Source organism: Magallana gigas, chromosome 7 (genome assembly GCF_963853765.1).
Source record: "Magallana gigas chromosome 7, xbMagGiga1.1, whole genome shotgun sequence".
In the NCBI taxonomy this organism is placed as follows: Eukaryota; Metazoa; Mollusca; class Bivalvia; order Ostreida; family Ostreidae; genus Magallana; species Magallana gigas.
Window position 1 is genome coordinate 8628600 of NC_088859.1, and position 16587 is coordinate 8645186.

At 35.8% G+C, this 16587-nt stretch overlaps 2 protein-coding genes across 3 annotated transcripts in view; one reads left to right on the forward strand and one right to left on the reverse strand.

The window, feature by feature from the left end:
- LOC105345402 (uncharacterized) overlaps positions 1–9282 on the reverse strand; it is an 18173-nt gene extending 8891 nt beyond the window's left edge. The window contains exons 1-18 of one of the 2 annotated variants that reach the window (XM_066067239.1): positions 9097–9282; positions 8397–8698; positions 8236–8300; positions 7979–8089; positions 7293–7399; positions 7080–7170; positions 6613–6756; positions 5951–6171; positions 5573–5679; positions 4842–4970; positions 4531–4614; positions 4187–4320; positions 3800–3899; positions 3460–3519; positions 3192–3307; positions 2743–2858; positions 2496–2579; positions 2028–2173 (exon numbers count right to left, since the gene is read on the reverse strand). In XM_066067239.1, the coding sequence (XP_065923311.1) occupies positions 2028–2173; positions 2496–2579; positions 2743–2858; positions 3192–3307; positions 3460–3519; positions 3800–3899; positions 4187–4320; positions 4531–4614; positions 4842–4970; positions 5573–5679; positions 5951–6171; positions 6613–6756; positions 7080–7170; positions 7293–7399; positions 7979–8089; positions 8236–8279 (1794 nt within the window). In that variant the 5' untranslated portion in view covers positions 8280–8300; positions 8397–8698; positions 9097–9282. The remainder of the gene's footprint in view (positions 1–2027; positions 2174–2495; positions 2580–2742; positions 2859–3191; positions 3308–3459; positions 3520–3799; positions 3900–4186; positions 4321–4530; positions 4615–4841; positions 4971–5572; positions 5680–5950; positions 6172–6612; positions 6757–7079; positions 7171–7292; positions 7400–7978; positions 8090–8235; positions 8301–8396; positions 8699–9096) is intronic. The other variant, XM_066067238.1, reaches the window with a different exon arrangement.
- A 188-nt stretch (positions 9283–9470) lies between these two features.
- On the forward strand, positions 9471–14939 carry LOC136270237 (E3 ubiquitin-protein ligase Topors-like). Its single transcript, XM_066067240.1, has 2 exons — positions 9471–9606; positions 12132–14939. The coding sequence occupies exon 2, from the start codon at positions 12154–12156 to the stop codon at positions 14803–14805; it is 2652 nt and encodes an 883-aa protein (XP_065923312.1). The 5' UTR covers positions 9471–9606; positions 12132–12153; the 3' UTR covers positions 14806–14939.
- The last annotated feature ends 1648 nt before the right edge of the window (positions 14940–16587 follow it).

Sequence of the window (16587 nt, forward strand, 5' to 3'; positions counted from 1 at the left end):
CAACAGTATTTACATGGTTCACAACAGTATTTACATGGTTCCCTGTGGCCTTAGTTTACACTCACCTTACAGCAGTATTTACATGGTTCCCTGTGGCCTTAGTTTACACTCACCTTACAACAGTATTTACATGGTTCCCTGTGGCCTTAGTTTACACTTACCTTACAACAGTATTTACATGGTTCACAACAGTATTTACATGGTTCCCTGTGGCCTTAGTTTACACTCACCTTACAGCAGTATTTACATGGTTCCCTGTGGCCTTAGTTTACACTCACCTTACAACAGTATTTACATGGTTCCCTGTGGCCTTAGTTTACACTTACCTTACAACAGTATTTACATGGTTCCCTGTGGCCTTAGTTTACACTTACCTTACAACAGTATTTACATGGTTCACAACAGTATTTATATGGTTCCCTGTGGCCTTAGTTTACACTCACCTCACAACAGTATTTACATGGTTCCCTGTGGCCTTAGTTTACACTTACCTTACAACAGTATTTACATGGTTCCCTGTGGCCTTAGTTTACACTTACCTTACAACAGTATTTACATGGTTCCCTGTGGCCTTAGTTTACACTTACCTTACAACAGTATTTACATGGTTCACAACAGTATTTATATGGTTCCCTGTGGCCTTAGTTTACACTCACCTTACAGCAGTATTTACATGGTTCCCTGTGGCCTTAGTTTACACTTACCTCACAACAGTATTTACATGGTTCCCTGTGGCCTTAGTTTACACTTACCTTACAACAGTATTTACATGGTTTCCTGAGGCCTTAGTTTACACTCACCTTACAGCAGTATTTACATGGTTCCTTGCGGCCTTAGTTTACACTCACCTTACAACAGTATTTACATGGTTCCCTGTGGCCTTAGTTTACACTCACCTTACAACAGTATTTACATGGTTCCCTGTGGCCTTAGTTTACACTTACCTTACAACAGTATTTACATGGTTCCCTGTGGCCTTAGTTTACACTTACCTTACAACAGTATTTACATGGTTCCCTGTGGCCTTAGTTTACACTCACCTTACAACAGTATTTACATGGTTCCCTGTGGCCTTAGTTTACACTTACCTTACAACAGTATTTACATGGTTCCCTGTGGCCTTAGTTTACACTTACCTTACAACAGTATTTACATTGTTCCCTGTGGCCTTAGTTTACACTCACCTTACAGCAGTATTTACTTGGTTTCCTGATGCCTTAGTTTACACTCACCTTACAGCAGTATTTACATGGTTCCCTGTGGCCTTAGTTTACACTCACCTTACAACAGTATTTACATGGTTCCCTGTGGCCTTAGTTTACACTTACCTTACAACAGTATTTACATGGTTCCCTGTGGCCTTAGTTTACACTTACCTTACAACAGTATTTACATGGTTCACAACAGTATTTATATGGTTCCCTGTGGCCTTAGTTTACACTCACCTTACAGCAGTATTTACATGGTTCCCTGTGGCCTTAGTTTACACTCACCTTACAGCAGTATTTACATGGTTCCCTGTGGCCTTAGTTTACACTTACCTTACAACAGTATTTACATGGTTCCCTGTGGCCTTAGTTTACACTTACCTCACAACAGTATTTACATGGTTCCCTGTGGCCTTAGTTTACACTTACCTTACAACAGTATTTACATGGTTTCCTGAGGCCTTAGTTTACACTCACCTTACAGCAGTATTTACATGGTTCCTTGTGGCCTTAGTTTACACTCACCTTACAACAGTATTTACATGGTTCCCTGTGGCCTTAGTTTACACTCACCTCACAACAGTATTTACATGGTTCCCTGTGGCCTTAGTTTACACTTACCTTACAACAGTATTTACATGGTTCCCTGTGGCCTTAGTTTACACTTACCTTACAACAGTATTTACATGGTTCCCTGTGGCCTTAGTTTACACTTACCTTACAACAGTATTTACATGGTTCCCTGTGGCCTTAGTTTACACTTACCTTACAAAAGTATTTCCCGGTACATGGTTCCCTATGGCCTTCATTTACACTCACCTTACAGCAGTATTTCCTGGGTTCCCCACTACCACAATGACAAGGGTCATCCATGGACATCACATGAACCAGACCTGGATGTTTAAGAATGAACCGGTACACCTGTTCCTGCAAGTCACTTAGTCGACAGAACACCACATTGTCATCTGAAACATAAGTACAAAATCTTTTAACAGATTTTTATCCCCTAATTACAAATTGTCATGTAAATAGCATTGTAAGTTTTAATTATACTTGAGTGTACAAAAGTAAACTTCTTTAAAGAAAAACTAAAATGTTCATTTAAGACAATCATATTTTGTCTTTTATCTTTTATCAGCTGTACTGTAAATGAAAATACTAGTACTGAGTTTACAATAAATTTTGTCTTCAGTTGGATATTCTTTTGTCTTATTTATTCATGATTTGACAGTAAACAAAACTGTTCCATCACCATAAATCAGACACACACAACATAAAACAGCTGACCTTTCTTGGGCAGTTGGTCAGCAATGAGTTGTTTGGTTCTCCTAATCATGATCTTGTTTCTGATTGAGGCAAACTTCTCTTTAGCTATACCATGAGGCAAAATGAAATATAAATTTAAAGCAATCTGAAGTTGTAATCATGAGGCAAAATGAAATATAAATGTGAAGCAAACCGAAGCAAAATTTGATAATATATTCATCCACAGACACACATTATACTGGTATCAGTATTGTTCAATATCTAGTACCTTTTCTTGCTGTTGCTAGTTCTCTCTTTGAGGCATCCTGTTTTTGACCAGTTTCTATGGGAACCACATACTCAGCAGTAAAAGTATCAATGTTGCCTAGACAGCCTGGCTGAACCCTGCAAGAATGAAGAGCAAGAAGTCAATCAAGCATTCAAGTTAATGTGAAACATTGCTCATGAATATCTGGTTGTTGTTTATGTCAGTAAAAATCTTATTTCATTTTAACTTAAATTCAAACTGAATATGAAACATTTATACATGTATGAACTCTCTGCACTGACTTGTCCAACATGCCCCATAGGTCCTCAGTCATATTGTTGTAAGAAACTATTAGTATGTGATTTCTTCATGTAATTTCTCTTTCATGATTGTCATAAAATTTTCATGAGAGAGAGAGAGAGAGAGAGAGAGAGAGTTGTACAGTAGGTTTTAATTATCACCGCACTGACCAGTCCAGTATGCTCCACAGTTCTGTCATGTTGTTCTGTAGGGCTGTTCCTGTCAGTCCATATCGACGGCGAGTTCTAATTGTTCTAAGAGCCTGCGTTACTTGAGCTTGTAGGCCCTGTCAGAAAAAAATTTAACAATATTGAATAATTTTGTCACTTTCAATTTGTAAGACCATGTAAAAGTGCCTTTTGTAAATGGAATTTTCGGTTTTCGTTAGACAATGACATTGCTATAACTCACAATCTGGGGCAATGTGTTTGTACTCACTTTGATTCTGTGTACTTCATCAGCTATTACAGTCTCCCATTTTACTGAATTCAACTCATCCTATATCATAAAGTGTCGAAAAAAGTTGCATGAAAGTTGTAAACACTGATCTCGTCCATTTCAACTATATACATAAATACAATCCTTAACTATCAGAACACCTTCCAAACTAACCAAATTGTCCAGATAAATGGTTGTTCAAATATTTTGCAGCATTATAAAACTTGGTTCCAGTTAATTTTTAGTCCAGAAGGGGAAGCACCAGCATTATAAGCATTGGGATCAGTGAGTCCCCATTATATGTGTACATGCATATACATGTACTTGAATCAGCTCTCACCGTGTTTTCTCTGAACGTTTCAAATGTGGTGACAACAACTTCTAAGCTTTGCTTTGATAATTTGGACAAACACTCTGCCTTCTCGCTGCCATGATATTTTCTTCAAGTAATTAAAAATGCTTTTAGTACAATGACCATCATAAGTAACAGTGTGATAAATATGTAGCACTTAAAATTAATCAATTTAACATTTTACTCTGATATCCCTTTATTGATCAAAATTTTCTCAAACTGGTGCATTATTTGGGCAAGAGGTATAGGCACGTAAAACAGATATGGAGAACATTCCCCTGTGTAAAGAAGAACAATGTACCATAGTCCAACAAGTGAGACATATCCCAGTGTACAGTAAAACAATGTTCAATGATCCATTGTGTTGGAACTTACCCCACAGAGAAGTAGCCCCAGGCCTCCAGTTCATCCATCCAGTTATAGAGAACACTTCCTGGACCAATGATCAGAAATGGTCGACACTTGTATGTGTCTTCTGGGATCTTCTCCTCTAGACTTCCATCTGACATCTACAAATAGAGTACACTGACAGTGACTCATGGTATTTCTACAATGTTCTGACAACATCAGTTACAAATTTTACCAACTTCTACCTATAATACATGTACCAACTAGATTATGAAGATATACATTGTACCATTTGATGACAATAAAAGTTTACAAAGTTTACACAGCTGTTTCATTTAATTCCAAATATATACGTTAACCTGGCATCTTACCTCTCTGATGAACTTTGGCTTTTGTTTCTTTATATCTGTCTTATTGCACTTTTTCCCAAGTAGAGCTGCCAGCAATCCAATAACCTAGGAATAATAAAATCAGAAAAAAGTCTTCTTATTTTTCAGTTTATTAAATATACAATGTCATGTATATACATAAATAAGTATGTGTGCAAATAAAAACTAGTTGAAGACCTTACACATTTTCCATCATCATAAATCTCTCCCTCACTCACTTATACTGTTTTTTTTTCATATGTTCTGTTTTACCTGATCTTACTCTCCTTTTATCACCTGTATTGTTTACTCACCTGTACTGTTTTCCCCAGTCCCATGTCATCCCCGAGCACCGCCCCCTCGCCCTCCCTGTAATGGTCATACAGGAACTGGATTCCCTCTCTCTGGTAGTCCCTCAGGTACTGGTTCAGAGGGGCAGGTACCTGTAAATCAATGTACATGGTCTTACTTCTGCAGTGAACTACATGTACTGTATAATCCATGCCCCTGACAGATCTTGATATTGGGTGTCATACTGGGAACACATATTAAAAAGTAACATATTCATCAGTTATATATGGTAAATATTCATACATGTAAGTATCATGTATCAGTTATAGTCATTACAGCATTGAATATTCCTTAATAAAAGACAAATTTCAATGGTTACATGTAAACACTTTGACCAAAAATAGGACTAAATGAATGGAGATCACCATGATCAGAGAGACCATGAAGTTGATTGATGACCCTGACCTTTAGAAGTCATCAACTGTACTTTACTGTGCTTTTGATCTTGTCATTAATTTTTCAGTGGTTTAAGAGTTAGGATAAATTTTTAAACAGAAGAGTAGATAGATTGGCAGACAAAATAAGCAATATAACAACACAATGGCCCTCACATCGAGGGCATTACAATGCGTTTTTATACTTCTCAGATGCTTAAATCACTTGTATTGTAATCCTTTGTAATTAACCTCAGAAGGAACTTAATTGTGTTAAGAAGAGAGATAAAAGTAGCTAAGGCTATTGAGTTTATGTGTACCTCAACTTGTCTATCATCAGTCGAGGAAGACAACTTGAATGGAACTTTTGCCGCTGACGGGGTTCTGCCTTTAAATTTTGGTTTCTCAAAATCTTCTTCATTGTAACCTACAAATTATCAGACAACAGTACTTGTAACAGAACTATCTCCTTTAATTAAAATATTTCTGTTGCTAACACAGATTCAACGATATATGGAGAGAGACATTGAGAGTTAAAATCTTTGATTTTCAAATATGCATGTTATATTATTTCATGTTTCCTTTACAAGCTTTTAGATTAGTCATTTCAGACAGAAGTCTAGATGTGTAGCTCAATCTGTATGTCTCATAAAAATTTTTTGGGAAAGCTACAGTTGGGAAACAAGAAATACTGGTACCTTCATTGAGAGGACTGGCCTCCTTATCAGTAGTGGGACAATTTATTCCAGTAGTGAGACCTTCAGCTCTCCTATCTTTATTGGTATTGCTTTCAGTGTGTTTTATGTTTGTAAACCTTTCATCTCCATCACTCTCAGAATCAGAGCTGAAATCATGACCACCATAATTCTGCTTCTTTTTGGGGGGAGGCTGTGGAGCATCAGACTTCTTAGATTTGCCTCTGTCAATATATACATGCAGTTAAATCATCAGGGTTTTGCAGTAATCAAAAAGAAGTTTTGTTGAGAAAAAGGAGTAAGTCCTTTACTAATAATATCCACAATGACGGATTTCAATCTAATTTTCATTGGTCATATCTTAACCAAGAGCATTTTACTTAACACAAGAGGTTTAAAGAACCCATGTTCAACTGTGTTTTATCATAGTACATGTAATAGAAAACATAGCATAAAAAAATATGATTACAAAAAAAGAAAAACATGTGGCCGGACCAAAAATGAAACAACTGAACCTTATACTGTTAAATCAATGCTCAGCTTTATGTATCCATGATGTCAAAGTCCATGGGACATAAATTTTATAAGTTTGTATACCATGATTTGCAAGAGAAATATTCAATTACTTCAATGGTAACATTGTTTGTAACATGACAATTTTATACCTGGAAGCTTTCTTGGATTGTTCTGGTGATTTCTTTGTAGATAGAAAGGTCAGTCTGGGTTTCTTAGGGGTGTAGATTTCAGGTAAATCATCGCTTGTTATACTATAGTCATCATTCTCTTCAAAAACCTCACTGTACTTGACTCTAGAAAAGTATAGAAAAAATTATCTCTTCATGTTCAATGAGAACAAATGAAGATACTGTAGAAGCAGAAATAATTGTTGAAGATTCAATTTTGTTATTTTCATTGGCAGTAAATCAATGAAATTAAATCCATGACAAATTTTAAATCCAAGTATTAATAAATACAGAGTTGATATGTGGTACATTTTAGAGATTAATTATAATAAGACAAAATTAAATGCCAACAAAATTTTATTTGTTTTAAAAACAACGAAATTTTAACACAACGAAAATATGTGCTTCTACAGTATGATTTATAAAATCAATTTTAAGTCTAATCTTACTCTAGTCGCTTTGCTTCCTCCGAGCCACTGAATGGTTTAAACATACTCTCATTGCCAACATTATCTTTGTCTTCTTCAATAATTTCAACATCTGTAAATTCAAGTTTATTATGAAATAATTCATTAATATCATGTTCATGAATAATTATGAACATATGACCTCAAGTTTGGTGGACATCAAATGTTTTAAAGTCTAACAAGTAAATCTACAACCTGGTGAGGGTTCTCTTGGTCTGGTTCTCTTCCTCGGAGAACTAACTCTTATGCTAGTATGTTTTCTCTCCCTCCCTTGTTGGTCAGCATTAGAAGATTTCTCTCTGCTGCAATTTACAGAACAAATATTACTGGTTAATTAAATTGATGTTGTTAACTTAGAGACCTGATTTGCTGTTTTGTAGATAGCAGTACTCTCTATATTTGTTCTAACGCTTTCCTAAGCTATGCATGTGATTATGAATCAAGCAATGATAATAAAAAAAACATAGTGAAGTATTTTGGCATTTTCTATTCCTATCTCTTTTGGATTTCAGACCAGTCTACTCTCCGCTCATGGCTTGGGAGGTTGTTATTTCTATCAGCTAACAAATTATTCTTGACATTATTTAAGATTTATCCAAAAGTCCTAGCTTCCTGGTTTAAAAAATGGTACAATTGATTTTGTTTTTGGCATAGGTGAAATTTAACCACATATTTCAGGAACAAAATTTTATCTCCTTCCTATTAAACCCAAAAGCATGTTTAATCTTAGTTAATACATTTGATAATAGAGTCATGGTATGCAAGTATAATTCTAATAGCCACTTAAGTATGTATGTCTCTTCAAACTGATATAGATAATTAACTGAGAATAAACATCACAAAATAAAATAGGCTATGACCATGATGACTGTAATACCCACCTACTGCATTTAGACCATGTCTTCTCTGTATCAGCATTAGTTTTATCATCTTTTGATTGCACCTCCTTACAATCACCATCAATGTCACAGTCTAACTCAGCATACTTCTCCCTGTAAAACATTGAGATGTACCAGTATTTAAGTTTATAACACTGCGATGTGTCTCTAGACAAATAATCAAATAAAATTATTCATGAGAGCATGCATGCAATCTAACTTTAATCATGTTAATACAGAACAAGTCCACCGATACTCACTCCAACCACTTCTTTCCCTCAGATCCACTTAGAGGTTTAAACATCCTTCATGGAAAAATTCATATCTACAAAATAAAGAAAACACATTCATATGTCGAACATTGTCTCCTGGTGAACAATATTGGATTAGAGTAGATATACTAAAAGCAAACTTTAATTACCAGTGACTTTATTTTGCAAAATTACCGGAGATACCATAATTTATACTACAGTTCTGTACACAGGGAAATATTCACCCCGTTTTATTTTAGCCCCTTTCGCCCTCGTTGTAAACAGACAAATATTTAATAAATTTGAGCAAATTCCTATGTTTCATGGTATCTCTCTTTTGCCACAACTTTGTTCGGGCTATAATTCAAGATGGGGTGAAACCGTTTGCAAGTGAAGAACAGCTAAAATAACCCTGTATACAGTACACTTATAGTTCGTGGCAAATAATTCTCATGATCAAGATGTTGTTTATCTGAAAAATAAGATATCAAAGATATATGTATTTGAGGACTGATTCACAGCGAGAAACACCTGGTATTTGCAATGAAAAGCATTTTAAGCTATCACAAAACCTCATGAAAATTTTTCACATGAGTTGGTTTGATTAATTTTTAAGTATCGTTTACATAATACAAAAAAAGTCAGCAATGATACCCTAATTCAACCAACAAGTACATCCCTTACCCTGGTTTAATCAGTAAGTACATATTTGTATGTGACGGATCATTAAATAATTTCAATATCAATGACTTTTTGATGCAAATGTAAAAGTGATTTAAGTTTATATCATTAAAAGTAAGCTAAACCTCTTTTAGTCTCCAAGCACAAATTTTACAAATTTCATACGATATAGCATTAATGTTTATTTACCTGTTTCTTTCCCTCAAATTTTTTGTTTGCAGTCCCCTATATAAAATATTCAGAGTAAAATATTACTAAGTGAAATCGCAACATAGAGAAATTTAAAAGCTAACAGCCAACAGGCTATATACAGTTCATTATTTTTGTTGCAGAGTAAATTCAGGTAAAATCCATTTGTGAATATTTTTTAGTTGTATCGTTCAAGAGATGATTCGAGGATAATTTGCTTTTATCAAATCAAGCTGAATTTTTTTTTTGTATCACCATGAAAAGAAACATACTATATAGGCTAGCATTTTTTATAAAAACTTGGAATTTCTGTTTAGAGTAACATTTTAGGAAAAAATAAACTTAACCCAATCATAGGAAAACTTAACAAAAGTATTGCTGTAGTACTTCCGGTTTTTCTTGAAGATTTTTGTCTTTCGACAAAACAGAATATAGGACAACGTAAATCTTTTGTCCATGGTTCTTAAAGAAATATTATCTACGTCAATGGAATCGGCTTTGTATCACAAGGTAAGTTTTGAAAAACGGCCTGACTTGTTACCCAATATTGTGTTTATTTTCCTCCGGCCTATTTACACGTCAATATTTAACCTGTTATCATTATTTCATAATTTTGTATAGCAAAGGAATACCCGGTACGTTGTATTAATATGACTTTGTATGAATTTTGTTTCCCATATTTTAAACTACTGTATTTTGTTCATTAAATGATTAGCTTAATAAGACTTTATTTGAAAAATTTGTTAAATTATGGTTTCAACATTACAAGCATGAGTTAGGTCTCTTTGATGAGTAATCTGTTTTCATGCACTGCATGTGTACAGAACAGTTCAGAGATGAAAACTATCGGTCCAATAAAGGTCAATCTTTTATACATGCTTAGAAAATTACACATTTAAGAAAAATGTACAACAAAATACATGTAGCTAATAGCTATTATCTGGCCCAAGTTATTGCATCATATTTTGATGATTTTTAATAAAAATATACATACCTGTGAAAGAAATACAGTTGAAATTATTAAAAGGGAAAATATACAAGATAATTTCATTGACACATCATCATTTTTCTCTCATAAAAGTTCACAGGAATGAAAACAAATTTCTTACAGAGATTTATAATGGGATATGTTTACATCTTTTCTCCATTTGGAACTTACTTGTAATACCTCACACAATTTTTCAACGTTATCATCTTGGCTATTTCATGGCTGATGCAATGTAAAATCCCTGTAGACTTTCTACTTTGAATTGTGTGTTAAAACGTTAAGCAGTAGAGGGGGCATTTTGAAACAGATAATCTGGGCATTTTTTATTAGTGGATAAGTCGATAATCATAATAACTGAAGTGCTCAAACTACGTTCATCCACTGGATAATCATAAAAACCTTTGTGCTCAAACTACGTTCATCCACTGAATGAACGTAGTTTGAGCACAAAGGTTTTTATGATTATCGAAATATCAGTATACAGTACTGATCAGACCCTGGTTACTGTACAGAAAGTAAACCCCATCTAAAGGACTCAGAGTAAACCAAAGTAAACCCAGAGCGGACACAGAGAGTAAACCTCGATCAGAAGTATACCCCTGAAAGCAGACGCTACATGTGTATTTGAAATATACAAGGGGCATGAATTATAGGCAGTAAGGTGGTAAGATAAAAGATGGGTCTGCCTCTAGTCTCGTTCAACCAGATGCTCGGCTGTCTCCGTAAATCTCCGATGAGCAGAGAGTCTGGTAAAGCATCAAGTTAATGTTTGTAACGTCAAAACGAGGCTTACTAAAATACTGGTATTGAATTTGATTGGTTGAAAGAAACACACCTCCTATAACATGTAAACAATGACAGAAGCAAATGATTTTGCCGTTTAAACTGAAAGATCTACGACTGGAAAGTTTAAAAACGGTTATAAATGGAAAGGATTTATTTGCAGTGTTACCATACGGGATAGGGTAAAACCAATAAATAATCTATTTTATAGCTGTCAAGGTTGTAAACAAACATTCAACGCTTCGTCGAACTTAAGTTCAGCCATGTTTAATGAGTCTATGGAAAGCGAGACTATAGTATAAGACTAAATTGATGTAAGTTCCATAATTTTCACGGCAAGAAAATAAAGTATTGTATATCCCACAAATCTTTAACCGGCACACATTGACAACGAATCAAAATGAAACTAAATCAGCGCCCCCTATCGGTAGCGGTTATCAACGTGACGCTTTACCAGACTCTCTGCTCGTCGGAGATTTACGGAGACAGCCGAGTGTCTGGTTAAACGAGACTAGTCTGCCTCCCACTTCAGTGCATACAAATGACCCCAAACGCGATTCCTGAGTAAACCCAAATTAAACCCAGAGTAAACTCAAAGTAAACCCTGAGTGGGCCCATATTTTAAAAAAGCAGACCCAGAGTAAACCCCAAAAGTAAACCTGGGGTTTAGTTAGGGTTTACTCTGGTGTTAGGTTGGGTATGATTGGAACTGTATGTAAATAAAGAGACTGTACTGGACCTGTTAACCATGTATGACTGAAGACAGTGGATATACATGTTAACCCTGTACAATTAAATTCGTAGAAGAGAAATATTTTCCCATACTGTATCAACCATTTTGTCCAATATCATATATGCTGAGACTGGCCTCGTTTTCTGCTTTATTCAAAATCCTAAACATTTGAGATAAATGGAGACATCTAAATTGATGGTAATGTTAGGTTCATGCTCACTGGATAGCTGTTTTGAAAAATCATTGGAAAGTCAACATACTTTATAGAAATTTTGCATGCTAGCAAGGGTAAAATTGGGATTTATCACATTTGTGAAAACCATCGTTGATCAAGGCAAAACAGGTTTATGATGGTTTTTCATGGGTTGACAATTTTATGTACTACTTAGACACACATTATTAACATGTAATAAAATTTCGTGAATATTGCATGTTAGCCTCAAAAGGGGAAAATTATGCACAAAATGTTTTTATATATTTATTTATATTTTTTTCTTTCTGTAATTGATAAGGATTTATGTTTTCTTTCAGGGAAAGGCTACTTAAAGATACAATGGAAGAAGAAAAACCAAAGAAAAAGAAAAGCAGCAGAAGTCATAAAAAGAAAAGCAGTGAACCCATTAAAACTAGTAAAGACACTGAAAAGTCCAGTGAAAAGACTCTATCCACAACAGGACACGAGAAGGATGTGGCAGACAATGAAGGAGAGAGTAGTCGGAAATCAAATGCAGGTTCTCCAGAAGGTGGCTGTCCAATTTGTCTGGGTAAACTAGACAACACTTCCTTCACAGACAGCTGTTTTCATCAGTTCTGTTTCACTTGTCTCAAAGAGTGGACTAAAGTGAAACCAGAGTGTCCCCTATGCAAACAAAAATACACCAGTATCTTGTTTAACGTCACATCGTATGAGAAGTACGAACAGATAAGTGTTGCTGACATTCAGAGTGCCAATCAAGCGGAGAACCCCCACCATAGGTTCAGGTATCGAACAACGTTGACTGTGGAGAGAAGGTTGATGCTGGACTTTCCAGATGCAGCTAGATCTCACATTGAACATGATTACACTCTGATGAGACCTTCTCGAACAACAACCACGAGGACCCATTGGAGAAGACAACGAGAGAGTGCTACCTCAGACTTTAGGAGAAACGTGTACATGAACGGACTGAGAGCTCTTGAATTTCGTGATCAAAGAATGCGGGAAAGGGACATCACTCCGGAGTTCTTCACCAGGAATCCAGCCACACTGCATAGACTGGTTCCATGGCTAAACCGAGAACTAAATGCTCTGCTAAATAATGACAATAACAATCGTCAGCAGTTTTTAATGGACTTTATTCTTGGACTGATTAAAACATATCCAATCAGCAGTGAAGAATTTTACAATCATATCTATCCTTATCTAGGTAGACGCACTAGACAGTTTATGCATGAGTTTGAAACTTTTGCCAAAAGTCCATACAACATTAGCGCTTATGACCAGAACATTGTGTATGAACCACAACCTATTGAGGTGATATCAGCTGGAGAAAGCACAGAAGAAGAGGAGGAGGATAATGATGATGTCATTATCATTGATCAGGGTGGGTCAAGCAATGATCCTATTGACCTCTCTGAAATGGATTCACCACCTCAACCACCCTCCCAAACACCACCACCATTGCCACAGGAACCATATCCAGATGAACCTCGTCAACCACCGAGAGAACCGCCAGCCGAGCGGAGAACTAGTAATACAAGTAACCCTGACTACACACCAATTCTGGATCGGGTTCGTAGATTCCTTGAGGAACCACCCCCTCATCCTTCAAGCCTTCCTTCTGCTGGATGGGATTCCCCGATACCTGGACCATCATGGATGGACACCAATAGTGATTCAGGGGGGGTACAGGAGATACCTTTACCCACTACTCCACCCGTCCTTTCCACCGACATGGCCTCTGTAACCCTATCCCAGGAAAAAGACCCACTGCCTCCACCCAAAAAGAAAGGTGGAATACCTATTTTTCCTCCAATGCTGACAGAACTGTTCAACAATGCTGGTAAAACAGCCATAAAGATAGAAAACAGTGATGACTCAGATGAGTCCTCTATAGGGAGTGATGTTATTTTTATATCCATTGAGAACCCCTGGGAGGCAAGGCCTGCTGTTGTCTTATCTTCAGATGAGGAAGGAGAACAAAACAATCAGCATACCTCTAAGACTGAAAGGAAAAAAGACAGACTGAAGCATGATGATAGGAATTCAACATCGTCCAAAAGATCACGGTCCAGGCATGAGCGCCATCACCACAGGTACGAAATATCTAGCAGCCGCTCAAGGTCCAGAGAAAGAAGCCATGCCCATCATCCTAAAAAGCGCCACAAGAAACACAAATCCCGAGAATATGAACGATACAGATCTAGGTCACGTTCCCGTGAGAGACACGGTTATCATCTGGAACCAAATCTTTATAACTATTATGACAGTAGATTCTATTCCAGCAGTCGTCCATCTTATGAAGACGAATACTATTCAAGGATGTCAAGACCAAGACTTGTAGATGATAGGCGAGACTGGGACTATGGCCGTTCATATAGTAGGGTGATTGAAGCTGAATATGATCGTCCCAAGAAGTATGCTTACAGATCCAGTAGTGAGGATTCATACTCCCATAGAAGCAAGAAGTCTAAAAAGGCAAAGAAACATAAAAAACACAAGAAGCATAAAAAGCATAAAGCAACATACATTTCATCTGATTCTGATTTTGATATCATAGCAGTAGGGAGGCCTAAACCAGCACCTGTTGAAGCTCAAGAAAGGCAAGACACTGCTGAAAAAACCTCAAGTTCTGCAATTGAATCAGGGAAATATAAAAAGCACCCAACAGGACACAAGAAGAAGACCTCCTCTACAGTTCCTGCGAGTTCTACAAGCCGGGAGACGTCAGTTGCGTGTGGACATGCCCCCACAAGCCCTCCAGATGAAGGGATCATTCAGGAGATCTCGGAGGGGAACCTCTGTTTGAGTCCAATCTCGGACGGTTCCACCGACTCCCAGATGAACCTGCTGCATCAGCCCGCTGTCTCTGAGGGGTCCTCTAGCAAGCCATCTACCTCCCAGCCCCACAACAAGGGTCAGTCACCAGTGAACACCTCCATTAACAATTACTTGTCTGACATTTCAGACGGCGCCTCCGAAGAGGGTGAAATTTCTGACTTCTAATAATCTTTAGTAGGATATACAAATTGATATATAACCATGTGACTGAGGGGTTTTTTCTGTTGATGCAAATTTTGGGGTTTTAGTTTCCTAATAGACAAGATAGGTTACATTTATTTTTATTTTTTTTTGCATTTTTTTATGTCAGTGATTTTTGGATTGATGAATTAAAAAACAGAAGAAATTTTTATTTGGCTATTGAATCATTTCCAAATAAGAAAAAACTTTTTTTTTACTGCAAAATTTCTCAGAAACACCCATCAGAATAATCCAGTTATGCAATATTTATTTTTAATTTGATTGATTTACAATTCTAATAACTGATTGATGAGAGAGAGGGTAAAAATTTAAATGTTGTTTGTAATGGTATTTAAACTATTTTAGTTTCTAATAAAGTAGTTAGAAAAGCATACAATAGATTTAAACCATACTTTTTAATCCTTGATTTTTGTGAAAGTACTTTTTATTTTAAGTTTCTTGTCCAATATGACAGTATTTTAGTTCTGTTTTAGTATGTTTAACAGTATGTTACCAAAATGAAACATTCATTGCTCAGAGAAGATGGAGAGTGACAAATGCATGTTGCTGATCTTGATATCTTCCCTTCCATAGAACATTGCTGAATACTAGATTGTTATATGACAGGATTAACATTAGATTGCATTTTGTTCACAGATGCAAACGGCATTTTTATAGGTGTTTTAATGTCTTGCATTTAAATCATTTGTTGACATTTTCAAAGTACATATGTATTAGCATATCCTGTCAAATTATATGTAGAAAATGAACGTGAACCATTTTGGTTAACATGGTTAACCAAATTGTAGATGTGTAAATGTTGAGGATATTGTTGATGTAGGGGAATGGCTGAAGTTGCTGAGAAATAGCTTGTAATGGGTCCTTATGTAATTTGATAGCAGGTATACAAGTGCACATGAATACACACGCCAGTTGGTGATATTTGAAAGACATATATCTATACTGCTCCAAAAGTGATTGATTTTTTTAGACTACCCTAGTTGGACATTGCTGAAAAAATTGAAAATGTGTAAAAAGTATGTTTTAACAATACAAAAAGAGTGGATGGAAATACGTGGTCTGTGTGTATAAAGGTACGTGAGGAAGAATGTTGACATCCTGATTTTTCACTTGGGCCAAGTTGATCATGTCGTCCCCATAATCAGTCAATGAAAAAAAGGTGTTTTGTTGGATTATATTTTGTTACCAAGTAATGTAGATCTTTATATAATATTTGACTGATCAGTGAATTAAATTATTCTCAGTGAGAAGTGCTTTATTTATGAATTATTATTCCATGAAATGAAATAAACAAGTCAACATATTATGTGTATATTTTATTTGATTTGATCACAACTTTGCAATATCTATACATGCACTATTTCATTTTTCTCCCAATTCGGTTTTTTATTGCAATCTTACACATAACTACTACTTTTAGCTATGTTTTTATTTTTCACATATTTAAAAGAATAAGAATGTTTAGATAATTGAAAATACAATATTTAACAGAAATCTCTTTGGAAAGACGTTCCTGCTTTTACACATAGTGTTGTAAAAACTTAAGTATAGTGTGTATTGCATAAGATTCTTTAAATGTGTTTTGTTTTTATAAAAAGGGAACCTGCGTCATTTTCACAGAATCATTAGCATACAATTATAATCAACCATTGTTCCAAATCACTGGATTTTGGCGTTCTTCATATTACCATATTAATTATACAGGCAAAGCACGTCCCTGAATCACGGAAATTCATGTGATTATTT